Below are 21,073 nucleotides of genomic sequence, written 5' to 3'. Positions count from 1 at the left end.
CAAAGCACAGCCTCCTCATCTGCTCCTCAGCCTGCCACCCACCTAAGCTGGACCCAGGGACTAGCCTGTGAGCAGGTTTCTAGCCTCAGACAACCACTGCAGCACATGGCCACCAGGGGGCAGCAAGCCATGGGCAGTGAGATCCACAGAGCAAAGTGTGGCAGAAAATACAAGGCCCACACACAGAGCACACCATAACCCCACATACACACTCCACACAGACCCACCCTCCACACAAAAGACAGACACACTAGACATACATCAACCACATGCATGCCAGACACACAAACACACGTTCATCAGCTGCCACGAAGTCGATTCTAACTCATGCCAGCCCCATGTGGGTCAGAGTTGAACTGTGACCCTGAAGGTTTTCAACGGCTGATTTTTCAGAAGTAAGTCACCACACCTTTTCCCAAAGTGCTCCTGGGTGGGTTCACACTGCCAATCTTCCAGTTAGTAACCAAGGAGTGTATTAATGGTCTGTACCACCCAGGGACTCCACGTATACATGTAACTTAAAGACACGTAAACTACACACGCCCTCAGTCACACAAGTATTGACATGCCTTCTACTCCACACCCGGCACGCACACCTCCCCAAAGACATTCTCTTCACAATGTTGTTTTTGTTAAGTATCATCGAGTCGATTCCAATTCAGACCAACCCTGTAAAGGGTTTCCGGGGTGCAGCTGGTGGGTTTGAACCACTGGCCTTTTAGTTAGCAATCCAGTGCTTATCCTACAGCATATACCAGGATTCCACTCTCCACCGTATCTTTCAACAAAGACAACATATACATCACAAACTATTGAAACACACATTACATACATGTACACAGTCCTCAAAAACATCCCCATACTCCACACACATACTTCACGAATGCCAGGGACTAACCCATTTGCCTACAACACAACCCACGCAGACACATAGCTTGGAGGGTGTGACTAAGCTACCAGGCCAGTCTCCTGGCTGGCCGCTGCTCCCCTCCCTGGGCCATGCCCACAGCCACGGCCCAGGCTCTCACCTCCTCGCGGGGGGCACAGAAGTCTGGGATGGGGATGCGGTGGGAGGTGAGGCCGGGGTAGGCCTTGTGGTGTTGGTTAAAAACCTCCTGCATGGTAAGGCACGTCTGGAACCTGTGCGTCCTCGCGGCCTGTGCGCCCTGAGGAGCCCCACTCAGGTGGGCCTTCAGCTGGGTCTCCACATCCTGGGGAGACAGGACAGAGGACTCAGGATCTGAGATAGCTTCTGGGGCCCGTCTTCCCAAAGTCTCAGGGGTCATAAGCACACCAGGAGCCCAGGAGACAGCAAAGAAGTGCAGAGCATGTATCCAAACCAGACACCCCCCCACCTCAGACTGCCCCTCAGAGCCCTCAATATCCCCCATCTAAGCAACAGCAGCACTTAACAACAGCAACAAGCAATAAGCGCATGGTATGGAGTGCCATCGAGTTATAGCAAGAGTCCTGGTGTGGCGCTGTAGGATAAGTATTGGACCATAAGGTCTGTTTGAACCACAAGGTCAGCGGTTCAAACTCACCAGCCACACCTCAGAAACCCTACACATGGTTGCTTGAGTCAGAACAAACTTGCCAGTACTTAATAACAATAAGGTGTCCGAGGAGCAGTTTTGTGGATTTGAACCATCAACCTTGCAGTTAGTAGTCTATTGCTTACCCCATAACACCACACCAGTACTCCAACAGGAGTATAGGACCTTATAAACACCCAGCTCCTCGCCACTTCTCCAGGCCTCTGAGGCAGGAAGTCTCACCTCCAGCTGGCCTGGGGCCATGGGGGGTCCGGGCCACCACAGGCTGTGAGTCTGCCCATCACACTCCAGCACGGCCTCCTCTCTCAGGTTGACCCACACGACTTGCCGTAACTTCCTCTTGGCATCAGTCAGGTAGGCCAGGATGCCCCCCAGTGCCTGAGGGAGACAGGAAGGGGGTCAGTGAAACAAAAGGGCTTGCCCCTCCCCGGCCAGTGGACCCAGGCCCCCAAAACAGTCACCTTGGTGCTGGGTTGGGCTGTGCCATAGATGGGTATGCGGGGCACCCGCCGGAAGTTGGCCACGTCCATCTCTCTAACGGTGCTGAGCTTGTCCGGGGAGACAAGATCGTCCACCCTCTGTGGGAGAGCCCCAAGTCTGAGACCCTGAGGCCAAGGAGCTCGGGACAGAGCTGAGCGGTGGGAAGGAACCAGCATGGCATGCTTGGCACCTTCACTGTCTAGTGACAGTAAGAGGGAAGGTACCCTCCCTCCAGACAAGGATGATGTCAAAACCCAGGGCCCGACTCCTTACCCAGGGTTTGAGACTGAGGGAAAGGTCCTGAAGGAGCGATGTCCCCGACAGGAGAAACCCTAACCACTGCCCCGGTGAGGGTAATGCTTACCCCTGTCCCACGGACCCCTCAGGACAGCCAGCCAACTCACCAGGGAGCCTTTGGCAATGAGGTCCTCGGGGGCCAGAGGTCCCACTGAGCTCAGTGTCAGGGGCAGGCGGTACAGCTCCGAGTGGGCACACAGCCAGCGGCTGAAACTAAGGGCAAAGGCCAGCCGGTACTGCAGACCGAGGCGAAAGAGACAGAGAGTTCAGGGCACAGGGCCACTGGAACTTGCCCCACAGTAGGGGAGCCTTGCAACAATCCACTAGGACCCCCAGGAGGAACAAGAGCAGCAGGGGAGGCCCTGATGTCCAGAGACCAGGGTCCCGGGTAGAGACATGGGCTGCTCAGGGAAACCCCTCTATCTGGGCCTCTGACCCCACATCACCCATGCCACCTCCCTCTAGGGCCAGCACCACTCTCCTCCCAGTGCCAGGTTGGGCCCTAAGGGGCTTGAGAGGAAGGGGGTCTGTTCATCCCCAAGCCTCACCTGCTCATGGAGATAATAGTTAAATAGGATCAGGTAGAAATATCGCTCCAGGCTCAGCAGCGCCCTCTGCTGGAGGCTGTGCTGGCTGCCGCTTCCCTGAGAGGAGGAGAACAGGGTTGGTAGGGCATTAAAGAAGGGGGACCCAAGCTGCTATGCCCAGTCTCTGGAGGCCCAGAAGTTAAGGGTCAGAAATCTCCCAAGACAGGCTTTCCTCCCTTTCTAACAGTTCGGCTAGGCTAGAAGTTCTTCAAAGCCTCTATTCCTTCTCCACTTCCCAGTTACTTCATGGTGAGCTACTGGAGACCCTCTCCAGGCCCCATATTATCACAGGGACACCTCCCCAGGAGATGGGAGCACAGATCAGATCAGACTGCTCGCCCCTGGCCCCCAGGCTGCGCATCAGGTGCAGACGCCTATACGCCCTTTTCAGGGCCTGGGGACCCTACATAAGAACTCCAACCTTCTCCACAGGAAACCAGTCAGTGACAAGTCTCAGAATCCCAGTCCAGCATCCTCTGGGCTTGTCAAGAAATGATCCCAAAGGCCCCCTCTCAAACTTACTAGGTCAAACTTACTGGTTCTGCTGGATCAGAACCGCCCTGTAGGGGGCCACCAAAATGAATGCCTAGTCCTAAGGCAGGCCAGGGTCTTTGGTGAAGTCCTAGCGCACCTTTAGAAACTAAGACTATAGAGGCCAGACAGTAAATACTCTAGGACTGTGGCTACTTGGGCTCTGGGGCAGCTGTTCAGCTCTGCAGTATGACTGCAGCCACAGACTGTCCGTAAACCAAACGGCCAGGCTGGTTTCCAATAAAACTTTATTTATGAAAACACGTGGTGAGCTGGAGGTGGGGCAGTAGTTTGCGGATCCCTAATACTAGTGTGGTGCTGTGGGTTAATGAGCTGGACTCCAAGGTTGGCAGTTCAAGCTCACAACCGCCCCTCAGAAACCCTATCCAGGGTAGCTATGAGTCAGAACCGACTTGACAGCACTTTACAACAGCAACAACAAATACTGGGGTTGCGCTGTAGGTTCATGTGCTGGACTACAAAGTTGGTTTGAACTGCAAGGTCGGTAGTTCAAACTCACCAGTTGCTCCTTGGAAAACCTACACAAGGTCACTATGGGTCAGAACAGACTCTATGGCACTTAACAACAACAGCACTGTAGACTAATGGTTTTTAAAATTTTCTAGTCTCACCATAAGAAGATTCTCATCATAAAAATGCTCACACTGCTGAGGAACTAGAAGCAGTTCCACTGTCAGGTAGCAAGGAGGACACTCTAAACACTACACAGTTCTCCTTCAGAAGCACACGGACTGAACATGTGACGCGTTTTACCTCACGTAATCCCCATCACAACTCGATGAGGTGGTTACTACTACTGGTCCCCACTTTACAGATAAGGAAGCAGGCACAGAAAGCGAAGCAGAGTGCCCCAGTCCATGCAAGCTGTAGCTGACAGCGCTAGGACCAGAACCCAAGCAGATAGGTGCAGAGCCCGTGCATGCTCTTGTTAGGCCAGAGAAGGCAGAAGCAGCCAGAAGTCTCTAACTGCACAGTCACTAAAACCTCAGCATGAGAGCCAGTGTTGACATGGCAAGGCTGATGCTGTAAAGTCAAACAAAAGCAGTGGGATGCAAACGTGGTAGGATGGCCTACGTGAGAAAACCTAAGCTTAAAAAAGGGTAGAAACAGCCCAAACTGTGCAGCGAAGCTCATGGGAGAGCTCTCCTATGTCGTCCTCCTCTCTGCTCCCCAATTCTCTGTAACATAATATTGCTGCTAAATTTTCAAAAGAGAATTAAAGAAACAGGCTCCAAAAATGTAGAAGAAAATTCCAACTTCTCATGGAATCCAGATTTTCTGCAGCCATGGAGGCTGAACAAGCCCCCAGAACAACTCTTGTCCTGAGATAAGCTTTGAACCTTAATCCAAAAGTATTTCCTGAAATCTTAAAAGAAAATAGTTTAGCTTAACTAGTAAACAAATGTCTGCCTTGAGCCTTGTGCTCTTTTAAGAATGATCTGTCTGTGGTCAAAGTCACAACAGCGACCAGGAAGGTTAGACAGAAACCTTAGGGACCAGGGAGTTGATGTTAGTGAGGGAGGGTGACAACAAGACACAAGTCAAAGATTGTATCAATGACACTGAAGTGTACATGCAGAAACTCTTGCATTGGCGTATGTTCGGCTGTGTGTATTTTCAGCAAATACATATAGATGTTGTTAGTGTTGTTTAGTGCCATCGAGTCGGTTCCAACTCATAGCAACCCTGTACAGGGTTTCCAAGAAGCGGTTGGTAGGTTTGAACCACCGACTTTGTGGTTCAAACCGACCTTGTAGTCCAGTACTTATCCTACTGTGCCACACCAGGGTTTTCTGTTTTATATTTTTTAAAGAAGGCTCTGAAGGCTTACGATTCTTTCCAGGCACTGTGAACACACACCTGCAAAGCTGACCTCCTCTCCCCAGGGCATGGGGACAGGATCTGCAGAGAGAGCTAAGAATACATCATTGGACAAATAGCAGGCTGGACCAAACCCTAGCCTTTCCAAAGAAGCACAGGGATTTATTTTGGGGACACCATGAGCTATCTGGGAAGTATCTATAACCAGAGAACTATCTGCGGCCAGCAACCCCTCCTCCGTCCTGTTTATCCTGCAGCTGAGGGACCTGTTCAGGGAAAGTAAACTTCCCTCTTCCTTGTTGGTCATTCCTGCAGGCCCAGCCCTGTCATATCCCAGGAAAAGGTGATCTGGCAGAAACCAACCACCAGACCTAACAGAATCAGGCTGCGGCGCGGCTTCAGGAGCAAGGGCTACCATACCATGTGTCTGTGCCCTTACCTGGGCTGGGCTCCCCTGCCGGGCACTTTCCAGTTTCTTCTGGTTTTCCAAAATCAGTTCCTTCATGTCATGTAACTCGGCACAGGACGTAATGGCTCTGTCCACCTGGTCCCCAGACCAGGGCACAGGGAAGACGGCAAAAGAGAAGAGAGAAACATCAAGAGAAGAGTGGACAGTAGGCCCCCAGCAATAGGCGGTGTGGTTGCCCCCTTCCCACCCCACCCCCACTCACCTCCTCCACCATCTTTCTTCCCTGGGGCACTGTGTGGAGAAAGTTCTGGATCACCTGGAACTGCTCCACAGGTGGTGGCTTGGTATGCAGGGGGACAGCCCTGACAAGGAAGGGGGGTCACTGACAGGCATCAAGGCTCCCAGGGGCGCTGGGGTAACCACACTGCCCACTCCCTCCTGCTCATGGGACCAGTGAGAGACGACAGGTACCAAGTCTGCTCTCTGAATGAGGCTGGTGGAGGCAAGGGGTATTTCTCCCCCTGGGGAAACTGAGGCCTAGAAAGGTCAAGTGACTTTCTCTAGGTCACCTGGTGAACCTGTAGCAAATTAGGAGATGGGCGCCAGAGGGTCCACTTCCCAGCTGAGTCCCAGCTCTAGACACGTCATCCCCAAGGCATCCCACCCCTCCTCTCTGTGCCCCTTCACCCCCTCCCCCTGCTCCCTGAGACACCAAAGTCCAGGTCACTCACTCTGGCCGCGAGGCAAACCCGCTGCGGTGAAACAGGAGGAGGGTGCCCAGGACCATGCCCAGGTTGGTCCTGCCCACGCCTGTCTGGCAGTTAAAGAGGAGGGCAGGGGGAGGCCCCGGAGCACCACAGAGAAGCAGCAAACTGGGGGTCTCCTGAGGAAAGATCACAGCTATCAGGCCACACCTGGTCCCAGACACCCCCTGGCTGAGTGGATCATGACATCAAATCTGTGATTCAGTCTCTTAAACCAGTTGGGATGGTGGACAAGTTCCCCAAATCCCATAACCCCATCTGCTCCACCTGCCCCATGATCACAGCCCAGCCTCCAGCCAAGTCCTTGCTGGAAGGCCTCTGGAAAAGAGACTCTACAGAGGGGACAAAGCATGGACTGGACACTCCTGAGAAATGCAAATTAAATATGAAAACGGATGTCCCAAGGGCTAGGACAGAAGCTGGCACATGACCACAGCTCAAGAAGTATGAGCTAAGAAATTGAGGAAACTGAGGTCTGAAGACATTAGGTGATGTGTCCAAGTCAGCAGCCCTGCCAAAACCAGAGTCCAGTTCTCGAGATGGTCAGTGCTGGACTCCTTCACTCAAGAACGTACAAGTATAGATCTACACAGAGACACCAGACATACACACAGACCCACAGACATGAACACACAAATACATGCACAAATAGATACACGTATCATCCAGAGAGAGCATAGACACACAAACCCAAACACACAGGGGCACACACAGACATACACAGACACACACAGACATACACAGACATACCTACACGATCCCGAGACAGATGCACACAGACATTCAGAGGCACACAGATGTGTACATACACCCTACAGAGATACACACTCAGTCTCAGGAATACAGACAATTATACACATGGACACACAATCAAATATAAACACAGATACACATAAGGTACATATATACCCACAGACACACACTGAAATACCCAGACACATATATACACACACACACACGCTAAGATACACACAGACATATATATACACACAGACACACTCAGTTACCCCAGACACATATAATGTACATACAGACACATATTCATATATGCAGACACATAAACACAGACACACTGAGATGCACACAGACTCACATAATGCACATACACACCCACACAGAGAACAGACATACATCCCCACACTCAGATACACACACAGACACACGCACGTTGACACTCATGACCTCTGGAAAGCCAAAGGTCATATCTCAGTGCACCACCATGAAGACAGGGTCCAGACACCGCCTCTCGGGGGCACCTGCCCCACTCCCCTCACACCCCCACTTACCCGGACGACACTGACAAAGGCATCAAACTGGGCTTCTAGGGGCGCCCCTTGCTCTGGCAGAGGCAGGCGGTGGTACCTGCCAGGTAAGGGGGAGCAGCCCATCAGGCAGGCCACACAACTGGGCATACCGCCCTGCCCCATACTGCCATGCAATGGCACCACCATGGAGAGAGAAGGGGGTGGGAACTCAATCCAGCCTGCAGATGAGGAAACTGAGGCCACAGCAGGGGTCAGTGGGCAGGAGCACTCATGTCAGCACCCTGGGGTTCCACTCAGCCTGGGGCACTGGGGTACCTACAGGTGGGCTACAGGAAGAGGGGATAACACTCAGCCTGGGGCACTGGGGTACCTACAGGTAAGCTGCAGGAAGAGGGGGTAACACTCAGCCTGGGGCATTGGGGGTACATACAGGTGGGCTGCAGGAAGAGGGGGTAACACTCAGCCTGGGGCATTGGGGTACCTACAGGTGGGCTGCAGGAAGAGGGGGTAACACTCAGCCTGGGGCACTGGGGTACCTACAGGTGGGTTACAGGAAGAGGGGGTAACACTCAGCCTGGGGCACTGGGGTACCTACAGCTGGGCTGCAGGAAGAGGGGGTAACACTCAGCCTGGGGCATTGGGGTACCTACAGGTGAGCTGCAGGAAGAGGGGGTAACACTCAGCCTGGGGCATTAGGGTACCTACAGGTAGGCTGCAGGAAGAGGGGGTAACACTCAGCCTGGGGCACTGGGGTACCTACAGGTGGGCTACAGGAAGAGGGGGTAACATTCAGCCTGGGGCACTGGGGTACCTATAGGTGGGTTACAGGAAGAGGGGGTAACACTCAGCCTGGGGCACTGGGGTACCTATAGGTGGGTTACAGGAAGAGGGGGTAACACTCAGCCTGGGGCACTGGGGTATCTACAGCTGGGCTGCAGAAAGAGGGGGTAACACTCAGCCTGGGGCACTGGGGTACCTATAGGTGGGTTGCAGGAAGAGGGGTCGCTTGTACACCTCTTCTGTCACGTGCACGTCATCTTCACCTCGGATGGCCACGGCATGGGGCTCCCCCCGCAGGTCCTCGGGGTTGTGGTACACATGGTATGTGTTTTCACTCAGCTGGGCAAAGTCAAGAATCTAAACCAAAGTGTGGGGACCAGAGGGCCATGACACACCCATGGCGTCCTCCCTGTCCCCTCCCTGACCTTCCTGCACTGGCAGGCTTCTTTCCCTCAATGAGGAAACCAGGTGGCCAGAAAAGTTCTCTATGACCAAGACATCCTGAGGGGACCAGGTGACCACCGGCACCTGGACTACCATGCCCACACTGGGGCCAGGCAGGAAGGGCCCTGCCCAGAGGACAGGAGAAGTTAACCAGCACCTGACTGCAGGTCAGGGGGAGGTCACATAGCAGGTAGGTGGAGGAGGAGGGAGCAGAGAACACACAAGGCTGTGGGGGGCCCCGACCTCACTCCTGCCCACAGGGCTCTGGGGGGCACCATGACCCCATGCCTCTGTGACCTTGGCGAGCCCCTGTGTTTGGTAGAGGAGAAGAAAAGAAGATCCTCAAAAGCTACCCAACGTTAAAGAATCACAAAGACCCTGTGAAACACCTCACAAACTGACCGAGAGGACAGACAGCACGCTGAGTGACATTAGTCAATCACAAGATGACAAGGATTGTACGTAACCACTACCGTAAAAAAACGCCAAGAAAAGGTTTACACACAGAATCATTCTTTGAAGGTTACCAGGGTGGGAGGGGAAGAGAGGGTAAATTGCGAGCTAGGGGAAAACTTGTACTGACTTGGGAGAAGGGGAAGGTAATCTAAAATAAGGGGGTGGGGGCAGCAGAAAATGATCAAGGCCAAGAAAGACATTGGAAAGAGTACAAAAGTCAAAAGGGCCAAGGCTGCTTTCGGCTGTGTGGATCATGGCAAACTATGGACGACATTTCAAAGAGGGGGAACTCTAGAACACTTAATTGTGCTCTTGAGGAACCTGTACACAGACCTAAACAGAACAAGATACTGAATGGTTTAAAATCAGAAAAGGTATGTGTCAGGGTTGTAATCTTTCACCATACTTATTCAACCTGTATGCTGATCAAATAATCCAAAGAGCTGGATTATATGAAGAATAACCTGGCATCAGGTGGAGGGAGACTCATTAACAGCCTGCGATACACAGATGACACAACCTTGCTTGCTGGGAATGAAGAGGAATTGAAGAACTTATTGAGGAAGATCAAATACTACAGCCTTCAGTATGAATTGCACCTCAATGTAAAGAAAATGAAAACCCCGCAACTGGACTATCATGATAAATGGAGAAAGTATAGATGTTGCCAAAGACGTCACTTTACTTGGATCCACAATCAACGCTCATGGAAGCAGCAGTTAACAAATCAAATGACGTACTGCATTAGGCAAATCTGCTGCAATTGGTCAGGTTGACGACTAAGGTGTGCCTGACCCGTGCCATGGTATTTTCAATCACCTCATATGCATGCAAAAGCTAAGCAGTGAATAAGGAAGACCACAGATGAATCAATGTATTTGAATTACGGTGTTGGTGAAGAGTACTGAAAGTACCATGGACTTCCAGAAGAACAAACAAATCCGGTTTGGAAGAAGTACAGCCAGATCAATCCTTAGAAGAAAGGATGTCAAGACTCCATCACTCATGCTTTGGACATATTGTTTTGTTTGGTAAAGTGGAGGGTCAATGAGAAAGAGGAAAACCCCCAGTGGGATGGACTGACATAGTGGCAACCACAGTGGGCTAAAACATATCAACAGTTATCAGGATGGCAAAGGGCAGAGCAGTGTTTCTGTTGTGTATGGGGTGAGTCAAAACTGACTTCATAGCACTCAAATAACACAACTACATATGCAATCCTGCAATAACAGTAACAACAATATGAGTGCATACATAGACATGCAAGCAAAATAGATGTGGGAAAGCAAATAAGACTACACCATATATGCAAGAAAGATCGTAGAAGAATTGATGCCTTTGAGTTGTGGTGTTGGAGGAGAATACTGAGGGTGCCATGGACTGCCAAAAGAACCAATAGATCTGTTTTGGAAGAAGTGCAGCCAGAGTGCTCCTTGGAGGCCAGGATGGCTAGGCTTCGTCTCTCATACTTTGGACATATTGTCCAGAGGAAACAGTCGCTGGAGAAGGATGTCCTGCTGGGTAAGGTGGAGGGTCAGAGAAAAAGAGGAAGACCCCTAACGAGATGGATTGGCCAGGTGGCATCATTGATGGTCTCAAGTGTGGCAGCAGTAGTGAGGTTGGCCCAGGATCAGACATTGTTTCGTTCTGCTGTGCATGGGGTCGCTATGAGTCGGTTCCGACTCGATGGCACCTGACAACAACAACAACAATATATGTTTGACAGAGAATATTTGTACATGTATTTACTTACGTTGCAAATATCTCCATGAGTATAGTAGAACACGTTAAGCACCATTGAGTCAGTCCCGTCTCATAGGAATCCCATACAGGGTTTCCGAGGAGCAGCTGGTGTGTGTGAACTGCCAACCTTGTGGTTTGCAGTCCAGTGCTGACCCCCCAGCGCCACACCAGGAGCCCATAATAGAGTACTGTTGTTGTTAAGTGTCGTTGAGTCAGTTCTGACTCATAGCGACCCTGTGTATAAGGAGCAAAAATTGGAAAACTTCTTAGTCATAACCAAGCACCTTGAGGGAATGAGTTGCTGTACCCCCAGGGCTCAGGGTCACAGTGTCAGGAGACACTATGGTCACTTGGCATAACCTAGTCCACAAAGACAATGCTCTACATCCTACTTTGGTGAATAGAGTCTCTAAAGCTTGGGAACAGCCAACTAAGGCTGATCATCTATTGGTCTCTCCCTGTCCAAAGGAAAGATCAGTGAAGACAATCCAACAGAGGAGGAAACAATTAGTCCACAGGACGAATGGACCATGTGAACCTCAGCCTCCTGGACCTGCCACTAAGAAAACCTAGATGATGCCTAATTACCACTGCTGACCACTCCGAAAGGAATCACCATAGGAAGTTCTGAATAGAGTGGGAGAAGAGTGTGGAACAAAATTCAAAATCATTTAAAAAAAAAAAAAAGCCCCAGCTTCCTAGTCTAACAGACATGGAACCCCTGAGGCTATGGCCCTAAAACACTTCAAGCCTGCAACTCACCTGTGTGGTTCAGCTTTCAGCCAAGTGACCGCTCTGTGAGGTGAGCAAAGATACAGGCAGGTGCTCACTCCCTAGACCACGGGTGGGGAACCTTTTCTCTGCCAAAATTTATAACACCATGGCCCATTAAATTATCAACTTAAAAATTAGCCAGCTGTATTCGGTCAAATATTTAATTATTGTTGTAAAGTGCCATCAAATCAGTTCTGACTCACAGTGACCCTGTATAGGGTTTCTGAGGAGCAGCTGGTAAGGTTGAACCATTGACCTTGTGGCTCAAACTGACCTTGAGGTCCAGTACTTATTTTTACACCATACCAGGACTTAAGTTAACTCACCCCTAATGTGATGGCTGGAGCTGTGGGTTGCCTTGGCATGACCAGAACAAATGATTTCATGGGCCAGACATTCCCCACCCCTGCCCTAGGCCAGCCAACTCTATGAGATTAAAAGACACCATCTGCCCAGGGAAGGAGCTCAGAAGGCAGGAAAGGATAGGAAAGGAAGACAAATGAAAAGGGAAACCACAGGGAGGAAGTGGAAAGTGTGCAATGGGGATTGCAATCCATGTCACAAAGCAAACTGTGTATGAACTGTTGTTCAACAGAAAACTAACTGGCTCTATAAACATTCACCAAAATCACTCATTCTCTCTCACACACACACAGACACCGGAGCCCCACAGAGAATGGCTCACCAAGCCTCCCAGCTCTAGTGCTTTTCACTGTGAAAAGGGCAGAGGCAAGAGTGCCCAGCCTCACAGCAAGACACTCACTCGCGAAGGGTGGGAAAGTGGGGAACGTGTGGGCTGGTCCTTAGACGTGAGACTGGCAAGACTTAATCTCTCATACTTTGGACATGTTGTCATGTTTGGCAAAGTTAACGATCAACAAAAAAGAGCAAAGCCCTGATGCAAAGCTGAGCTGGGGTCAGAAGCCTTCAGGGAAAAGGGGCTCCCACCCACCCCGTCTGACCTCACCTCTTTCCGGATGGAAAGTTCCAAGCTCTCTGCCCGGATGCCAGGTCCCAGGTCCCGCAGGTTGTCAAGAAGGTTCTGTTTGTCGCGAGGGGTGTAAGGCAAGAAGTCCTCTCCAGCTCGCAGAAACAGCACAGGTTCCTCCCGCAGACACAGGACGAGGCACTCCTGAGGGGCCCGGGCCAAGAAGTCATCGCCTCCCCTTCCACCTGCCCACCCTCCAGGCCTGGTCCTCGGTCCTCCAAGCCCATCCCCGCCCGCGTCTCTGCAGCCTGAATCCCACCCAAGGAACAAAGCTCTGTTCAGATACGACTTCCTCATAGGCCTGCCTCCTCTCAGCGCCAACAGTCCTTAGCTGAGTTCTCATGGCGCTAATTACTACTTTGTACACCTTTATCCAAGAAAACACCTTTTCTCCCATACTGGACAAGTTTCCCTCAAGTAGAATCAGGTCCGGTTCCCATTCAGGTGCCCATCATTCCTCACGTAAAGTTGTGGCTCAATCAAATGCTTGATAAGCATCCGCTGAAGAAATGAATGCCTCCTCCAACATCACCAACATGCAATCATTCATTCATTGAGCACCAAACCGGCAGAGACAGATAATGAGGGTAGACCCCCACCTCAAGACGAGTAGAGGGGACCTGGGCACAGTCAACACCCCCACCCCACGCTGGCTCACTCAAGACCCTGCCACCCTAGCCCCCGGGGTCGGCCCTTAGCAAGCCTGTGGTCACAATAGCCCTAGAAACACACAAACCCAGCATCAAGCAGGAGAGAAACGCATTTGAAATCCAGCGCCTGGGTTTAAGTCTGGGACCACTACTCACAAGCTGTGTGGCCTGGGACAAGTTATTTATCCTCTCAGACCCTCAGTTCCCTCTTCTGTAAAATGAGACAATGACTGTCCCGCCCTCATTCATGGCCACCTAGCACAGGTGAGCACTTTAAAAGTGTGACCTGGCTCATTACCTGGGACGCTCACCAGACCAGGCTCCTTGTTTCCTCCACGTCTCTCAGAGTTGGGTGGTCAGGAGTGTCTGACCACGGTGTCCACCCACACTGACCATCCATGGCTACCACCTTCCAGCATGTGGCCAGGCCCCTTCAGAGCCTCTGAGCTTACCCATCCCAGGAGCCCTTTTCCCAGATTTGGGAGCTAGCTGGGGAGGTGGGGTCTACCCTCATGCTTACCCTGTGCCCGTCCTTCTGCAGTGTCTGGAGAACCTGTCGGAAGCCCAAGAGACTGGGCTGTCCCATGCCAAACACAGGAAGCCCACCCCGAACCTGCCGGAAGTTAGGAGCCCCCCAGTTGCCCACAGTGCCCAGCACGTCCTTCTTCTTGGCCACATCCTGCACCATGAAGTAGCGGCCCTGCAGGGAAGAGAGCCACAGGGTCACTCAGCTGGTTCCAGCCTGGACTCTGTCTCAGGCCCCAGGGCGGGAGGGTAGATGGGGCGCAGGGGGGAGTACGGCTCTGCCCTCAAGCTGCCTGCAGCGTCATGAAGAAAAAAGGCAAAATATGTGAGTGTTTGGATCGGTGGAAGCGAGCCATAGAGTGCTGGGGACGAGAAAGACTCCTACTGGAGGAAATCAAAGAAGGCTTCATGTAGGAGGTGGCACCTATGGAAGAAAGCCAGAAGAGCTACACCAAGGGGCAGGAAACCAAAGGTGACTCAGGGTGAGCTGCAGCTTCCAGCAGGGAGGCAAATGTCTCTCACTCCAGTGCAAGTTCATGAGGAAGGGGCCCAAGGAGAGAGTCAAAGCTGGAGCGCCAGGAATAAACCAGAGGAAAACCGAGCCAGCCCTTTCCTTAGGGCCAGTTCTAAGGATGCGGCCAGGCTGGGATGAAGGTCCACATGAACAAGAAGGGCAGATGGCTGGGCAAGGTCAGAGAGCATCAAATAGTTCATTCCTGAGCAAAAAAGGAGCCCCAAGATCATCTCTTCCACCCCACTGCCTCTGTCAGGACCAACACCCATAGGGCTTGATAGGCAGGAGCTAGAACCAGTTCTTCCAGAAGAACCAGAGATTCCTAAGGACTATTTCAACAAGTATAGATTTACCATCATGATTATTCACTGAACATTTACTGAGCACCTGCATTGTATCCTGAGAAGACAGCAATAACCGAGATAAATTTTAAAACATCAGTTCTCAGAGACTTGGCTTTCTAGGGAACACTGAAAGCTAAAAATAAAACAACATCAGCTAAGCCAGACAGTTATGTCTCAAAAGAGAACAGGATGGAGATTCCCAACCTGGGGAAAGAGAGGCTGGGGTCGCTGAGCCTTCTGTAGGGCAGGGACGGGGGGCTACTTGTCTCTGTCCTCCTGGGTGTTTCAGGGTAGAAGGTGTTCAGTAGGCTGGGAGCAGGCAGTAGAAAGACGGAGACAGCTGAGCAGGGGTCTCCACAGGGCAGAAAGAATGGGCCCTCGAAACCCAGGAGCAAGAAAAAGTGTTAATTCCACTATATCTCAAGGGTCTAGAAGACAGTGAGGCTACCCTGGCCCTTTAGCGGGGGTGAGGCAGTACAACAAAGACAGAAGGAATGGGGGAGAGCAGGCGGAAGATGAGGGAGAGAGCCCACGAGGAAGTGGGCTGGAGGACTGGAAAGGCCTGACCTCACCTGCACCAGGTAGTGCTCTGGGGTAGTGTCTGAGAGTCGGCCCAGTGTATAGTGAGCCTTGAGCAGCTCATCGTGGATCTGGAACTCCTCCTTACAATTGTACCTACACAGGGCAAACAGAGGCCGAGTCAGGCTTCCCCCATGGCCAGGGCCCACTCTACCACCGGAGGGTCACCCCATCTGAGCCATGCAGCCATCTGTAGCAGAGACTGCTCACTACTTCTTAATACCCGCTTTCTTTGTTTTCCTTCACTGCTCACTGCCACCTCATAGTGACTACACACGGTTTCCAAGACTGTAAATCTTTATGGGTGCAGACAACCCCACAGCACAGAATCAAACTGCCCCACAGGTTTTCTAAGGCTGTAATCTCTACACAAACAGACTGCCACATCCTTCTCCCAAGCTGGGTGCAATCAGGCACCTCACCACCAGGCTCCCAGGACTCTTTTCCAACAGAACCCCCAACATGTGATTGGCTACTGGACCACACCCTTGCAGCTACATGTGCTCATGTGATATAAGTCCTGGCCAATGGGATAAAAGAAGTGATGTATAACAACTTCTAGGCCATTGCCTTAAAGGAAGGTGCATGCCCCCCGTTTTGTATTCTTTCCCTAGTTAAAACCTAGAAGCCATAGCAGGACGTAGAACAGCCATCTTGGACCACAAGCTGGAAGTCATTAAGTGATGACGGTGGAACCACGGAAAAGCTGTAGCCTGAGTGCCTGATGATCATGAAGCGGCTATACCAGCCTGGCTGCCCCTAGACTCGTATATGAGAGCAAGATTATAAGCGTTTGTACCATCTCAGGTACCCTACTGCAAGTTCAAATCCATTCAGAGGTGGCATGCACCTCAGAAAAATGGCCCACCAAACTATGTCTCATAACCATGAAAACCCTACATAACACAATTCTACTCTGACACACATGGGGTCACCATCAGTCAACTTGATGGTGACTAGTTTATTGAGGGTTACTTTGCTACAGCAATCTAACCGGTCCCTGACTAATGCACTCTCATCTAGTCCGATGACCCTTCAACCTATTGTAAATATCTCAGAACACTCCCCACACTCCCAACTGCCAGCACAGCGGAGGGGGGTTCAGACAAATGACAGGTAGAGACATGGGGCCTAGACATGAGTCTCAGCGCCACTGCTTAGTAATTCTATGGCTTTGGACAAGTCACTTACCCTCTCTGCACCTTAGTTTCCTATAATGCCTAACCCTTAGAACTGATGTAAGAATTAAACGTGGCAACGCCCAGTGCTGAGGCACAGTAGGCTTTACTCAATACAGTTACTACTCAAAGCAACAGGTCTCCCACCACATGGCCACTTCAAACAAAGCCCACAAGTAAAACCCCTGTTCTTGTAGATGCTAAACCAGAGCAAGGCTCAAACACGCAACACACTACAGCTGCGGTGCGGGCTGTAACAGCGGGTAAGGCAGTCTCCAGGGCTTGTGATTTGGTGTTTGGTTTTCTTTACACTAGAAGGGCCTTTAGGAAAGGCAGCAACGTATGTGAACTTCCTCTGAAAACGTTCAGCCAAACATTATTTTCAAAACAGTCTCCCTCAAGTTCACTCCTGTGCCATCATCTCGACACATGACCTGAGGTAGGAAAATCCCTCAAACGCCATAAGACTCGTTTTATGTGTAAAATGAGGGAGCTGCAGTTGATCAAGTGTCGGCCCACCTTTTCTATACAGGGCCAGGTAATAAATTGACTCCATCAAAGCTATTCAATTCTGCTCGGAAGCTCCGAGCAGCCGAACACAGTATGGACATGAATGGGAACTTCCGTGCTCCCAAACAAAACTTGATTTACAAAAATAGGGGCCCATAGACAGTCATCTGTCAATCCCTACAAAGATAAGATCTAACATCTCTTATGAAGTCACTGGGTGGTGCTAACCCAAACGTTAGAGGTTCAAGTCCTGGAGGCGTCTCAAAAGAAAGTCCTGTCAACCTCCTTCTAAAAATCAGCCACTGAAAACCCTAGGGAGTACAGTCCTATCCTGACACACATGGGGTCACTGTGAGTCGGAATCAGCTCCAAAGCAACCTTCCAACTGCAACACCCTTCAATTCAAGGAGTTCTGTACACTCAGCTAACGCCAGGCAAGCTACAAATACCACTGTAACCAATTCACAAAGATGTTCTAAGTCACATCAAAACCCTAAAGGAAATCCACTGCTGTGTAGTGGATTCGGACCCGGAGCAGCCTGACAGGACAGAGTAGAACTGCCCCGTAGGTTCCAAAGCTGTAATCCTTACCCAAGTGGACAGCCACGTCTTTGTCCTGGGGAATGGCTAGTGGCCTTCTGATTAGCAGCCAAGTGCTCTATCTGCACCACATGGCTAAATATTTTCAGTCAGCCCTGATTATACTGATAAGGAAACTGAGTCCCAGGCAGGGAAAGACTTGTCCAAGGTCACAAAGCAAGTAAGAGGCAAAGCTGGACCCAGGACACATGTCTCCAACACTGTCCCCAATCCCCAGACCTAGTTTCGTCATCCGCTCTAGTCACTGCAGGGAACCATCGAGTTTATTTCAACTCACAGCTAGTAAAACTGCCCCATAGGATGTTCTGGGCTGTAATCTTTATGGGAGCAGGTTGCCTGCCAGGGCTTTCTCTCATGGAGCTGCTGGGTAGATTTGAACTGTTAGCCTTCCATTTAGTAGTTGAGCACTTAGCCATCACGCCACCAGGGCTCCCTGTCTGTCATCAAAGAAAGGAAACCTGAAGCCTCTTTCATGCAACATCTCATCCCCGCCCTTCCCTTATCAGGACCACGGTCATTCACAATGATGACAGTTTTCCTGTCACATTGGCGGTCCCTTCTGCAAGGTCTCTGCCAAAGTTCTATGAGTGGAACCGACTGCATTCTGAGCTCACAGCTTCCTGTTGTCCTGGAAGGACCCAGAGGTGGGGTGGAGGGGGGAGTTAAGGGGAGCAGATGTGATGGAAAGTACATGGCTCCCACTTGACCAGGAGGCAGGTATCCAACGTCCCTGTCATCTTCCTGCCGGGCCCATACATCAAGCTTTCTGGGCCCCCCTTCCTGAACACATCCTCTACACACAGCCTACTTAAATCTCCCTCAGAACCAACCCTGAACCTCTTCAGGGAACATCCCTGAGGGACACAGATGAGGAGATGCAATCCAGCACCTGCCAGATTTTCCAGTCCAAAGCCCTTAAACTGCCTAACGGGAACCTCAGTGTTAACACATAATTAACGGCTATGGGAAAAAATCTAAATGTCATGTATCTAAGTCCTAGTGTGACGTTGTAGGATAAGCACTGGACTGCTAATTGCACAGTCAGTGGTTCAAACCCACTAGCCACTTCTTGGGAAACCCTATACAGGGTCACTGTGAGTTGGAACCAACTTGGCTGCACTTAAAAACAACATCAAGTATGTAATAAGGAGCCCTGGTGGTACTGTGGGTTAGGCATTAGGCTGCTAACCACAAGGTCAGCAGTTCAAAACCACTCCATGGGAGACCGATGAGGCTGTCTGCTCCCATAAAGATTTACAGTTCTAGAAACCCTAGAGAGCTCAGAATCAACTCAGTATCAGTGGGTTTTGGTTTGGGGGTAAATATATCAACTTCCTTTTTCAATGTTCAGCCAAACATTCTTTATACAAGGTCTCCACCCCTCCATGCTGCCTGGTACCATGGACATGGGCTCAGAGGCCCAGCTCTGGCCGCCCACTTGCTAGGGGGCTCCAGACAAATCAGGCCTCAGTTTCTTCCATTCTGTGAAATGGAAAGCCTGTTGTCACTGTTAAGTGTTGTAACCTCCAGGGAACTCCCCAACTGTGTATTCCAGGATACCCAATCCCCAAGGCCTGGTCAAGCTCCCCCACCACTCACGTGATCACAACAGGGGCCACCTTGTTGGGGATGATGGACTTGGCCTTGCTGTTATGCAAGCTGGTAGTCTGGGAGGAGTGGGTGCTGAGAGACTGCCTCCCATCCATCGTGCCACCACCCTGGAGACTCTCGAAGGGAGTGCCTGCCGACACGGTCTGCTGGGCTGTACTGGCCGTTGTACCCATAGTCCGCAGGCAGCCTCAGGACCCAAGACCTGTGGGGTGAGAGAGCATGCAGTGAAGGAGGTGGTGGAGACTGCGCCGTCGTAGGAGGGGACCAAGCTCACCCCATGGCAGAAGGGGCAGCTCACGTGGCAGCAGGTCATGGAGGGCAGGTCTGCAGCATGGTCTCTGGGGGCCAACTATGTGCCTGGCCCTTCGCTGATGCTTTGGGGAAGGGACGGACATAGAGAGACATGTGAAGACACAGTCTAGGCCTCTGGCAAAGACAAGGCAGTGAGGAAAGGGCTGGACACCCACCGCTGGCCGGCCCAGGGTCCAAACACTCCAGCCTAGCTTACTGTGTACCCAAGACACCAGGGCTCCTATTCTGGTTTTACCAACAAATAAGACAGCCTCCTGGAGCTTGTGAGGTGATGCATGAGCCTCCTGACAAAAGAAAGGGCTTGAGGAGAGGTGGGTGGAATGGGTAACGTCTCTAAGAAAACACTCTTCCTTTGAAATGTCTCAAGCAGTGCAGAGGCCAAGCTTTGAGGGGCACAAAATCACCCAAGAAGAAAACCATGCACTGATGCAAAGAGGGGGTTGGACTTGGCCTTGAAAAATGTGGATGGGAGGAGGACGCAGGAAGAGGTCGCTGTCATGAAACTATACAAGATGAGGCTAAGGAAGTCCAGACCAGCTGAGTAAATAAGTAAGACTGGGAGCTCTCAGCTGATCACGGGTTCAGAAAAATCATGATGCCCCCCAAACTGCCATCAACTGCCAGCAGCTCCCACCGACCTGAAGAACGCCACATCCTCATTCCTCTTGGAGGAATCCCTCCTCAGGAAATACTCCAGGATGTTTGCAGAGTAGGTTACTGAGTGTTTTCTGGAAGCGCTGGAGATGACCCCATGGCCAAGCGCAGGGGCTGTGTTGAATACACTGTGGACCATTTTTAAGATCAAATGTTACACATCATACTGAATGCAGGGCCAGATAAAGGCAGGTGAGGGTCCTAAACACTGACAATCTGTTGTTCCCCTGTCCACTTACTCAGGCATTCTAACAGGGATGTGAGTCATATATAGACATGTATGGCGCTGTAAGGGTGGTGGCTCAAGCCCACCAGCTGTTCTTTGGAAATCCTATACAGGGTCATTATGAGTCAAAACCGACTCAACAACACGTAACAACAACATGTGTGTGTGTGTCTTGGTTATTCATGATGTAACGCCTTTTTAAATGCAACTATGATATTAGCGATTGAACTCAAAAGTGGAGTAAACCATTGTAGAAGAATGAGAAGAATCAGACTATAATTTTTTTTTTTTGTAGATGTGGGGTCCACTAAGATGCCATGTATATACCACATTTTCCATTAAGGAATATGCCACCTAGTCTACAACACGAAAATGCATCAGTGAGCTGAGCTGTTTCAACAATGAATGGAAAATTCCATTGATCTTGCACAACAAAAATCTGACTTTCACCACT

At 51.0% G+C, this 21,073-nt stretch overlaps 1 protein-coding gene across 1 annotated transcript in view; it reads right to left on the bottom strand.

Annotated features, from left to right (window-relative positions):
• PALD1 (phosphatase domain containing, paladin 1) overlaps positions 1-19,609 on the bottom strand; it is a 63,220-nt gene extending 43,611 nt beyond the window's left edge. Inside the window, exons 1-14 of the mRNA XM_006837465.1 lie at positions 19,416-19,609; positions 15,522-15,624; positions 14,087-14,266; positions 12,896-13,060; positions 8,708-8,868; positions 7,753-7,828; positions 6,434-6,585; positions 5,965-6,064; positions 5,733-5,837; positions 2,882-2,977; positions 2,441-2,569; positions 2,018-2,134; positions 1,779-1,934; positions 1,029-1,211 (exon numbers count right to left, since the gene is read on the bottom strand). Coding sequence (XP_006837528.1) covers positions 1,029-1,211; positions 1,779-1,934; positions 2,018-2,134; positions 2,441-2,569; positions 2,882-2,977; positions 5,733-5,837; positions 5,965-6,064; positions 6,434-6,585; positions 7,753-7,828; positions 8,708-8,868; positions 12,896-13,060; positions 14,087-14,266; positions 15,522-15,624; positions 19,416-19,600 — 1,908 coding nt within the window. The 5' untranslated portion in view covers positions 19,601-19,609. The remainder of the gene's footprint in view (positions 1-1,028; positions 1,212-1,778; positions 1,935-2,017; positions 2,135-2,440; positions 2,570-2,881; positions 2,978-5,732; positions 5,838-5,964; positions 6,065-6,433; positions 6,586-7,752; positions 7,829-8,707; positions 8,869-12,895; positions 13,061-14,086; positions 14,267-15,521; positions 15,625-19,415) is intronic.
• Between the last annotated feature and the right edge of the window lie 1,464 nt (positions 19,610-21,073).

The sequence above is a fragment of the Chrysochloris asiatica genome, unplaced genomic scaffold (assembly GCF_000296735.1).
Source record: "Chrysochloris asiatica unplaced genomic scaffold, ChrAsi1.0 scaffold00020, whole genome shotgun sequence".
Lineage (NCBI taxonomy): Eukaryota > Metazoa > Chordata > Mammalia > Afrosoricida > Chrysochloridae > Chrysochloris > Chrysochloris asiatica.
This window is presented reverse-complemented; position numbering and strand designations above follow the sequence as displayed.